Here is an 11,741-nt window from a genome sequence, read left to right on the forward strand (position 1 = left end):
ATAGCAGTACAAATATAATTACATGTATCTACAGTGACTTCTAGAAATGTGCATTTATAGCAGTCTTGAATCTGTCCACATTGACAGTGTTGGGAAGTACAAAGACTGGGAGCGAGTTCTAAAATCTGCTTGCTCTAGGGACATATGAAGATAGATGGAGCTGGGTGTTAGATTTGGGTACACTGACAAGGTATGGGTGACCACTCGTAGATGCTCGAGTTACTCGTGCTCTAGGTGCTTGAGCAGGCAAGATTTTTGAAAGCTCCACAGAAGGTTGCAGGAAGATGTGGCGGTAGAAAGTGCTGACAGTTGCAAATTTCCTCCTATTTTCCAGTGGGAGGATGCCCGCCTTTTGTGGGTCACTGACTTTGAGTAGGCACAGAGCTTACCTCTGAAGCCTGTCCAGTAGCTTTAGAGCTGTTGTGCCTGCTCCGCTCCATATTGGAGAAGCATATTCCATAAGGGGGTGGATATAAGCCTTGTAGACCATGATCCGTGACTGGAGAGGGAGGAGGTTTCTGGTGCACCCAAGGATACGTAACCTCTTAGCAGTCTTTTTGGCAAGGCCTTTGATGTATGGAGTCCAAGTCAGTGTGTTGGTAATGATTACACCAAGGAGAGTTATACTTTGTGTGGGCTTTAGCTCTTCTTTCATGAAATAAAGAGGAGGGTGGTTCTGAGTCTGCTTTCTGCTTATGATCATCTCCTCAGTTTTACTTGCATTAAATGTTGTGCACCAGTCAGAAGCCCACTTTTCAATTGAGTCAAGATCACGCTGTAGGCTGTCAGCACAAATGCTTCTTACACCTGGATTTTTTATGACAATGTGCAGTGTTGAGTCATCAGCAAATACGTGAAGGTCATTCTCCAAGTGTGAGGCGAGATCATCAATATACATAAGAACTAGATAGAACTCGACGCCAACAGCGTCGATGGGGACGCCTCCGCCCGGTAGACTACACGCCTTATTAAGTTGTGATTTGGGGATGGACATTTGACCTCACAGTAATCTTGACCTGGTGAAATTACTTGTATCAGCCTTGGAGATATTGTGTTCACAAGGTTTTCGGACAGACACTTGACCTCACAGTGACCTTGACCTTAGACCTTTTGATCTCAAAATCTAATCAGTTCATGTTTGTCCCAAAGGGCACAAATGGTGAAAGTTTGGTGAAATTCCTTTCATTAGTCTTTGAGATCACGTTCACAAGGTTTCGGGACGGACGCACGGACAGACGGACAACCCGAAAACATAATGCCTCCTGCACCTTACGGTGGCGGAGGCATAAAAAGCAAAGGCCCTAGAACACTGCCTTGGGGAACTCCAGTAGATATGGGCATTGATGAAGAGGTAAACCCGTCAAGTACAACTGATTGGCATCTGCCAGCTAAGAAGGATGAGATCCAGCCGTTTAGGTCACCTTGGATACCGAATTAAGTCAATTTGGACAAAAGACCACGGTGCCATACACGATCAAACGCTTTCTTGATGTCAAGGGCAAGAACTCTGATTTCTTTCTGAGAGTCCAGGGCATTGTTCCACCACTGAATAATGTATGAAAGCATGTCGATTGTCCGATCTCCTCTCACAAAATCCATACTGGCTATCACAGAGCAGCTGATGCTTGTCCAGATGTTTACGAATGTGGTCACAGACAATGCTTTCCATGACCTTAGATATTATAGGCAGTAATGAAATAGTCCTGTAGTTGGGGAGGGATCTTGTTTATTTCCCTTTTTAAGTACTGCCAGTTAGAGGGAACTGTCTTGGAGTCAAAAGAAATCTGAAAAAAGTTTGGCAAGTACTGGAGCAAGCTCAGGAGCACACTTCTTAAGGACTGTTGCTGAGATCCCATCAGGGCCATTGGCCTTGGAGGCATCCAGACTACGGAGTTTCTGCAGTACGGTTTTAGGCCGAAATTTCAGGGTGGAAAGAGTTGCATTGGTTTTTGGTAATAGCTTCAGAGGACTCTTGCCATTGTCATTGGAGTGAGCGTTAGCAGCAAAGGTCCTATTCAGCAGCTCAGCCTTGTCTTTCACCTCACTTACAGCTTGACCAGTGCTTACAAGTTGAGGGACAGAAGAGGTTTTGTTACTGTCAGTCACAGATTTGACAAGTTTCCACCACTGCTTGTTGTCTGCATGGTTGAAATTCTGCTCTAGATGCTGTGAAAACTGCATGCGAGCATGGCGTAATGTACGCTGGCATTCAGACTGAGAATCCATGTACAAAGCCCAAGAATCTTTCATACGATCATTTTGCCAGTTTTTGAATGCATTATGTTTCCTTTGGACTGCTAGTTTGCACCCGTCATTAAACCAGGGTTTATCGGAGTACCGATGTTTGGTAGTTTTGGAGAGAATGAAAAAGTCCATGGCATCACTAATGTTCTCCTTAACACAAGACCACGCTTCATTTGCACTTTGCCCTTTCAGAAGAAAGGACCACTTGATTTCAGCCAGGTATGATCGCATGCCATCCCAATCAGCTTTGTCATAGTTCCAAATTTTGCGTTTGCCGGGTTTGCTCTGTGTTGGTAGTTTGTAATGGGCCACAGAGGATGCCACACAGTGGTCAGAGGAGCCAAGAGGAGGGCTAATGGTTGTCTGGGGAAGTAGTAAGGAAGAGATCCAGTTTGGAACAGTTGCCATTGTTACCAAACCTGGTAGGTCCTTCAACGAGTTGGTGGAGGTTGTTGAGTATTGCAGATTCATATGCACATTCTACATGCACATCAGTCTTTTTGCTACTTAGCCAGTCTTCATGGTGGGCATTGAGATCCCCAAGAACAATGATTTTCAGATCTTGGGTGGAGTTCTTGTATATGATCAATATTCTCAGATATGATATCATACAGAGTCATCATCTGATGGCAGTCTATAGACACAAAACATGAAAATCATACGACCTGGAAGGACTAGTTTCAGACAAATCATTTCATGACATGGGTGCTCAAAGTCAGTCAATCTTGTAGCAGTAATGACATCACTCTAATATACTACAAGCCCGCCCTAACCAGAATCATTGGATTTGTCCCATCTGAAAAAGGAGTAACCTGGTACAACAAGTAGCTCATTGTCTATTTTACTGTTTAAGAAAGTTTCAGACACACAGAAAATATGCAAAAGCAAAGGGGAGTCCCATATATGATTCGTACATTGGGGGAGTGCCTGTTAGAGAACGCACTTGTCCTGGGCCATCGGCATAGTGAGGTAGGGTGGCTAGTTCCTTTCCTCGCCGCCTTTAACTTCCCCAGTGTTTCCACCAGGTCCCCATTCACTGCTGGGTGGACAGGGAGCGAGCCCCAGATCCCCGTCGAGCCGAGGCTCGAACCAGGGACCGTTCGCTTAGCGGTCAAGCGCTCTAACCACTTGGCCACCTGCGCTCCCAGAAAATATGAGGCTGTGTCGAAAGTAGGTCATGTTCCAGGTTGTCCCAATTGGTTCGTAGGCCTCTGATATTTGTGAGACGAGCAGTAAAGTTATTTTGATGAGGGCCTGGGTTTGGGTGGATGTCACCACAGGTAAGTGACAGAATCATTAGTAATATCATAAGTTCAATCAGAAAGGTCATCAACATGTAATCAGTCCATTTTGAAGCTTTCCTTAATTGCAAAGTAACAAGAAGATAAGATGACTTGGGCAGTTAACCCAATCCAAATATAACCAGGGGCCACAGCCACTTGCTCCTGGGGCTGAAACAGGGTCTCCCCCTTCACAGCCCGTACGGAAGCAAGCTAGGGTTGTCATCCCCGTAGGGAACCTGGCCGGCCAGGAGTCGAGACTCTCAGCCTCCCCTTTAAATTGAGCAAGGGCACCTAACCCCCAACTGCTCCCTGGGCGCTGTAGCATAGTTGCCCACTGCTCTGGGTGTGTGTGTGTGTGTGTGTGTGTGTGTGTGTGTGTGTGTGCTCATTGCTCACTTGTGTGTGCATGTTCACTGCCTTAGATGGGTTAAATGCAGAGGTTAAATTTCACTGTGTGCTTAAGTCTGTGCTTGAGTGTACGTGCGACAAATAAAGGCTTCTTGGCTTGGCTGAAAGTTGCCCTGCCTGCCTCCGCAAATTGATTTCTTGTTGCCAAATTTGAACAAATTATCCATTTACAACAGGAAATGAGTTCTCACTTTCATTATCAGCATCATCCACATCCATCATCACCTGAGAAGTCATGTGTGATGTTTGTTTGTTTAAATACAAGCCTCTCATCATTGTCTCGTCACTCAACTGATCATTGGTGGGGAAATAATCACTGAGGCATTCACTCTCTTCTGTTCTGTTACCTACATTTCTTGTTGGCATTGGTATTGTCTTTAAAGCAGAACCTTTATTTTTAAATAAATTTCTGAGTGGATAGTATCTCCACCCTTGACTCTTACATGCTGCATAAATGGGAATAAAAAATATATTTTTGAGAGTTAAAATCGACTGCAAAGTTGCCATTCAAGCTGCCCCGCTGAGCCAGCCAGCCCTGAGCGCGTGACGTCACAGCAGGAACCGGTTTTAAGGCCGAGGCCTTTGACAGCTATAGGCCAAAGTCATATAAATAAAAATTTATGGTGAAGGTAAGAAATACCGTTACCGACTCGCTCAACTAAGACTGATTTGACTTCATTGGTTGTGGGTTGACTCTCATTAAAACAGGATGGGTGTTATAACTTATGCAACATACATCTACATGCATGCATTTTCACTGATAAAACGTAAAAGGCTAATTAAGTAATCAGATGAAATGAGAATCACATTCTGAAGCAAATTAAATAATCTTATACCAGTAACTTAAACACACAATACAAGTTACATGTATTAATCTAAATGCAGGTAAACAACGTGTTGTTTTATATCCAAATGAGAGTCGGAGCTTACCCGTCTGTGTTCTCGCTTCGTGAAGGCCGATCTTGTGGCCGATTGTTTTGAAACAATCTGACTTTCAGTTGTTCGTTCAGTTCTCCATTCATTCGCTTCTTCCACGTAAGGGCGAGATGGCAGCAATATCCAGTTTAGAAATCAGACGGCTGGTCCACTAATTCTTCATTTTCTCCATACTGAGTACTCCGCCATTACTGCTCAGCTCAGGCAATTACTAAAACACGGGACGGAACGGGACGTCACCGGTTTTAGCAACAGCTACGGGGAAGTCACGGCCCGAGCGATATGTCCCGTCCCGGGTTTTAGCAACAACCCTCGGCTCACACTCCGGGAGGACTGGTGCAACTGAACTTACTTTCCTTTTTAAAAATAAATAAAATAAATGCTTTCTTTCTCTTGTAGTTTTACTTAATTGTTGGTACCACACCCTCTTTCAGTACGGGCTGATAGCCAACGCTCCTCAACAGATCAGAGGTCTCGTACGAGTCTTCAGTAAAATGTGCAGAGCAGAGGAGAGACCACTTCGTAGGCGCCCAATGTGCCCGTGAACTTCTCGCAAAACGCATCCAAATCTTTGCAGTTTGAACATTCTTGGGCCATGAATGCAACGTAAATCCACCTTCTGTCGTGTTCCTGGCACATCTACGTGGCATAGTGATAAATTAGCTCAAAATGGAGGATCAGAGTTGCAGTCAGCTCTGTGTTTTAGTTTAGCGTAAATGGCGATGAGACCGATAGACTTCCTGCTGTGATATTACGGACGTCAACGTCATTCACTCAGACCGCTACCTATATGAATCACTTTAATTGTAAAAATTACTATATTAGATTTATTGTTGGCGCTTAAAACTATTCCTGTGCCATTATTGAAGTCTCAAGGCATTTATAAACGAAAGTGAGGCCATGGTTCTGCGTATATGCTTTAAGCGCTCTTCTATGTTTCGATTATGATTTGTCAGCAGAGGAGCGTTGTAGCTATTTTGACAGTTCATATCTGATCACATTGTACAGAATGGGCTTATGGCATAGAAATTTCCAAAAATGGATCAAATTGTGAGGAAATGGGGACTTAGCTAGCAAGATTTTGTTAAGTTGGCGTCTTGCAGAAGAAGGCAATGTTGGACGTATCCTAAATATAAAAAAAAATCCTGCACGTTTTTGGTGAAATGTATTTATCTTTTAAATAAACAAGTAGAGTTGTCAAAGTACATTACTGAGCACTCTTGATCATTTTTCTCTGTTTTCCAGAATTCAGTTGTAGAATCCTGAAACAGTTTTAATGAGCTAATCGAGTTGCATTTGATTACAAGTGTAATATCAGATCTGATCAGGACACCAAGCTATAAGACTCCTGAAACAACCAGGTGTAAATGGATTCTGAAATTTCCCTGTACTAAAATCCTAAAAATGAGTTTGTGTTTCTTATCAGTTGAAGAGATCACTCCCAACGTCATCGAGCCTTCCTTTGGTATCGGCAGAATCATGTACTCCATTTTCGAGCACACATTCCATGTCAGAGAGGGTGATGAGCAAAGAACGGTAAATGCGTTTTGATGAAACGGTTCTTAATCTGGCACACCTCATGCTTGTGAAAGAAAACTATTGTGAGCAAAATTAACATTACTGTTTTTGTGGTCAGTATTTCAGCTTCCCGGCTGTTGTCGCACCTTATAAATGCTCCGTCCTCCCTCTGAGCCAGAATCAGGAATTCATGCCTTTTGTGCGTGAACTATGTGAGTGTACACACCTTTTACTGTTTTGAGTGTGATCACTAAGCATGTTACTGTATTGTAATTGGTAAATGGAATTCATTGACCTTGTGGCCTCTCCACAGCCGAAGCCATGACCAAATTTGGCGTGTCCCATAAAGTGGACGACTCCTCAGGCTCCATCGGAAGGCGCTATGCCAGAACGGATGAAATCGGTGTGGCGTTTGGAATCACTATCGATTTTGACACTGTGAACAAGACACCACATACAGCCACTCTGAGAGACCGTGACACTATGAGACAGATCAGAGCTGAGGTAATGTAACTGTGCATCTAATATTTAAGTCTTATTTTGTCTGTGGTTTTTTTTTTTGTTTGTTTGTTCGTTTACTTTTTATATAAAACCCCAGTGAGCTTTATTAATGTTGATAATAGTTAAAGGAATTCTTTTTCTGATATCCACCTCTTTTCATGGGCCGGCACGGTGGTGTAGTGGTTAGCGCTGTCGCCTCACAGCAAGAAGGTCCGGGTTCGAGCCCCGTGGCCGGCGAGGGCCTTTCTGTGTGGAGTTTGCATGTTCTCCCCGTGTCGGCGTGGGTTTCCTCCGGGTGCTCCGGTTTCCCCCACAGTCCAAAGACATGCAGGTTAGGTTAACTGGTGACTCTAAATTGAGCGTAGGTGTGAATGTGAGTGTGAATGGTTGTCTGTGTCTATGTGTCAGCGCTGTGATGACCTGGCGACTTGTCCAGGGTGTACCCCGCCTTTCGCCCGTAGTCAGCTGGGATAGGCTCCAGCTTGCCTGCAACCCTGTAGGACAGGATAAAGCGGCTAGAGATAATGAGATGAGATGAGACCTCTATTCATGCACATTTTGAACTTAGCTGCCAGTTTATATTTATGCCTCGGCCAGTAGGTGGCGCAGGCATTGTGTTTATGGGTTGTCTGAGATTCTCAGCAGGCTGTCTTAAAGATAGACGGCCTTTAAGATTTTTCAAGTGTAGGTCATGAAAAGAATTTTCCCTGACACCCAATTATTTTTGTTTAGTGGACCGAAAGCCACGAAATTTAAATCACAGACTTCCAATTTTTTTTTAGCTTTTTTTTATTTTTTATTTTTTAAAATAGAACAATTAATGAATTTAAGGCCACGTAGCCCTAAATTCTCCGCTATTTTTTCTTGCTTCACCACGACCCAATTCAAGATACTACGTCATGCATCATGTGGTGAGCTTTCCCCGTTCGCGCAAGGCATTGTGGGATGCAAATTTGAAACAGGAGAGGAAAATGGAGGACACGAATGAAATGTGAAAGACCGACTACAGTAATGGAAAGCAAGAAGAAAAGACGTTATGTTGTGAAGGAAAGGAAACACGGGACCAAACTAATAAATATCGGCAGTCAGCGAGCACCTCGGTGTGATCAGCTGTTCGTTTAGCGACAAAATGATGGAACTGTCAGTGCACCATCAAAGGTAAACCTGCAGATGGCAGTAATGCAACACTGTGGATGCCAACTGCCGTAAAACCCAAAAGAAGAAGAAACAGGTAAATCTGCGTATGCGCACACGAACTTCCTCAGTCTGCCTAACTGCATGAAGCGAGCGATTTCATGCACATTATTTGCTCAGGAATCCCCTCAAATTAAATAACTTCCCAGCTACAGAACGGTCTGATATTTTGTGAGATATTACAGAAATAAACACATCACAATGACCAAATTTCAGGGGGAACTAAATTTTCACTGATTTTTATGAAATTGAAAGGCCGTCTCGCTTTAAGAACAAGTGATTGAATGTTTGTAGGATTCTATATAGAATTATCCTAACCAGCAGATGGACCGATTAGATTTTGGAATGGATCCAAACAGGGTTAAAATCACAGCAAGGACAAATGTCTGAAATTGTGGGGTGTTTGTGTGGTTTTTTTTTTGTCCCCCCCCCCCCCCAATATCCATCCATCAATCATTTGTAGCCGCTTTATCCTGTTCTACAGGGTCGCAGGCAAGCTGGAGCCTATCCCAGCTGACTACGGGCGAAAGGCGGGGTACACCCTGGACAAGTCGCCAGGTCATCACAGGGCTGACACATAGACACAGACAACCATTCACACTCACATTCACACCTACGGTCAATTTAGAGTCACCAGTTAACCTAACCTGCATGTCTTTGGACTGTGGGGGAAACCGGAGCACCCGGAGGAAACCCACGCGGACACGGGGAGAACATGCAAACTCCACACAGAAAGGCCCTCGCCGGCCACGGGGCTCGAACCCGGACCTTCTTGCTGTGAGGCGACAGCGCTAACCACTACACCACCGTGTCGCCACGAATGAGAGCTTAATCAGTATATAAATTTTCAGTAACTCACAGTACACCGGATACATGACTTGCGAGTTGTTAAATTCATATAAATTTACACAAACTTGTAGGATATGGATGTTTTTGTGAAACTAACTAGATTTTCATGAATATGCATTTCTTGTGAATTATTTACACACACAACTTGATAAATGAGGCCCTTTTGTAAATTTTTTTTTTCTCGAAAATGTAACAAGTACTAGATAAGTTACAGTGGGGCAAAAAAGTATTTAGTCAGTCACCAATTGTGCAAGTTCTCTCATCTTTTTAAGTGGGAGGCCTGTAATTTTCATCATAGGTATACTTCAACTATGAGAGACAGAATGAGAAAAAAAAATCCAGAAAATCACATTGTCTGATTTTTAAAGAATTTATTTGCAAATTATGGTGGAAAATAAGTATTTGGTCAATAACAAAAGTTCATCTCAATCCTTTTTATATACCCTTTGTTGGCAATGACAGAGGTCAAACGTTTTCTGTAAGTCTTCACAAGTTTTTCACACACTGTTGCTGGTATTTTGGCCCATTCCTCCATGCAGATCTCCTCTAGAGCAGTGATGTTTTGGGACTGTCGCTGGGCAACATGGACTTTCAACTCCCTCCAAAGATTTTCTATGGGGTTGAGATCTGGAGACTGGCTAGGCCACTCCAGGACCTTGAAATGCTTCTTATGAAGCCACTCCTTCGTTGCCCGGGCGGTGTGTTTGGGATCATTGTCATGCTGAAAGACCCAGCCACGTTTCATCTTCAATGCCCTTGCTGATGGAAGGAGGTTTTCACTCAAAATCTCACGATACATGGCCCCATTCATTCTTTCCTTTACACGGATCAGTCGTCCTGGTCCCTTTGCAGAAAAACAGCCCCAAAGCATAATGTTTCCACCCCCATGCTTCACAGTAGGTATGGTGTTCTTTGGATGCAACTCAGCATTCTTTCTCCTCCAAACACAACAAGTTGAGTTTTTACCAAAAAGTTGGTTTCATCTGACCATATGACATTCTCCCAATCCTCTTCTGGATCATCCAAATGCTCTCTAGCAAACTTCAGACGGGCCTGGACATGTACTGGCTTAAGCAGGGGGACACGTCTGGCACTGCAGGATTTGAGTCCCTGGTGGCGTAGTGTGTTACTGATGGTAGCCTTTGTTACTTTGGTCCCAGCTCTCTGCAGGTCATTCACTAGGTCCCCCCGTGTGGTTCTGGGATTTTTGCTCACCGTTCTTGTGATCATTTTGACCCCATGGGGTGAGATCTTGCGTGGAGCCCCAGATCGAGGGAGATTATCAGTGGTCTTGTATGTCTTCTATTTTCTAATAATTGCTCCGACAGTTGATTTCTTCACACCAAGCTGCTTACCTATTGCAGATTCAGTCTTCCCAGCCTGGTGCAGGTCTACAATTTTGTTTCTGGTGTCCTTTGACAGCTCTTTGGTCTTGGCCATAGTGGAGTTTGGAGTGTGACTGTTTGAGGTTGTGGACAGGTGTCTTTTATACTGATAACGAGTTCAAACAGGTGCCATTAATACAGGTAACGAGTGGAGGACAGAGGAGCCTCTTAAAGAAGAAGTTACAGGTCTGTGAGAGCCAGAAATCTTGCTTGTTTGTAGGTGACCAAATACTTATTTTACCGAGGAATTTACCAATTAATTCATTAAAAATCCTACAATGTGATTTCCTGGATTCTTTCCCCCCATTCTGTCTCTCATAGTTGAAGTATACCTATGATGAAAATTACAGGCCTCTCTCATCTTTTTAAGTGGGAGAACTTGCACAATTGATGGCTGACTAAATACTTTTTTGCCCCACTGTACCTGTTTATCACTATGTACTAGATATGTGCCTAATCAACTGACACTGTTTATTTTTAAATTTTTTCGCCTTTATTAGGAAACGTATTTTTCTTAACGTTGTGTGTCTTTTGATGAATACCTTCAGGTTCGTGAGTTACCCGAGATTGTCCGAGACCTCGCCAACGGTACCACCACATGGGCTGAGATTGAGAGCAAGTACCCCATCTTTGAAGGTCAGGAGACCAGCAAGAAGGACACATCAGAAGAGTAGATTAAGCTGCCTTACCTCGTCCTGCCTCCTACACGCAAGGCAACCATGCACATTTTTTACCCTAGCAACAATAGGAACAATTTAATTGCACCTGTACAATATTAATGATCATTGTATTGTAAATGATGCACTTGGTCGTTGTTATAATTACAACCGTCTTCTCAAATCATTAAAATATCTTTCTACAGCCATTGAGACAGTGTAAAAATGGTGGTTATTGTCACGGTTCAATAAGAGGACATGGTTTAAAAGGGAAAACTGGAATTCAAGTATGATGGATTTCATGTTTAAGAAATTGCTAGAAATCTGAAATGCATCTTTGGTTCAATAAATCAAAGCCAGCATTTTCTGGATCTCTAACACTGTGTGTGCGCGTGGTGTATTATTTTTATTTATTTATTTAAATAATATGGGGTCTGCTGTAGATTCGCTTATGTTGGACTCATCCCAGACTGTACCACTTGGAGAGCACCAGGGTGACCAATCACAATTTACGAGAGGTCATGGCCCTAAGCAGTTATTTAGTAATACCTTTTTAGCTTCTAATTAAAAATGTTGTTCTCTTGAGATAGTATAAAAATATTTATACTTCTATTATCTCTAGCCGCTTTATCCTGTCCTACAGGGTCGCAGGCAAGCTGGAGCCTATCCCAGCTGACTACGGGCGAAAGGCGGGGTACACCCTGGACAAGTCGCCAGGTCATCACAGGGCTGACACATAGACACAGACAACCATTCACACTCACACC

General features: G+C 43.4%; 1 protein-coding gene across 2 annotated transcripts in view; it reads left to right on the forward strand.

Annotated features, from left to right (window-relative positions):
* Window positions 1-11,187, forward strand: part of gars1 (glycyl-tRNA synthetase 1) — a 33,279-nt gene extending 22,092 nt beyond the window's left edge. For both annotated transcript variants that reach the window (XM_060899899.1, XM_060899900.1), the window contains exons 14-17: window positions 6,298-6,407; window positions 6,508-6,601; window positions 6,703-6,893; window positions 10,867-11,187. In XM_060899899.1, coding sequence (XP_060755882.1) covers window positions 6,298-6,407; window positions 6,508-6,601; window positions 6,703-6,893; window positions 10,867-10,992 — 521 coding nt within the window. In that variant the 3' untranslated portion in view covers window positions 10,993-11,187. The remainder of the gene's footprint in view (window positions 1-6,297; window positions 6,408-6,507; window positions 6,602-6,702; window positions 6,894-10,866) is intronic.
* Window positions 11,188-11,741: the final 554 nt, after the last annotated feature.

This window comes from Neoarius graeffei, chromosome 19 (assembly GCF_027579695.1).
Source record: "Neoarius graeffei isolate fNeoGra1 chromosome 19, fNeoGra1.pri, whole genome shotgun sequence".
NCBI classification, from domain to species: domain Eukaryota; kingdom Metazoa; phylum Chordata; class Actinopteri; order Siluriformes; family Ariidae; genus Neoarius; species Neoarius graeffei.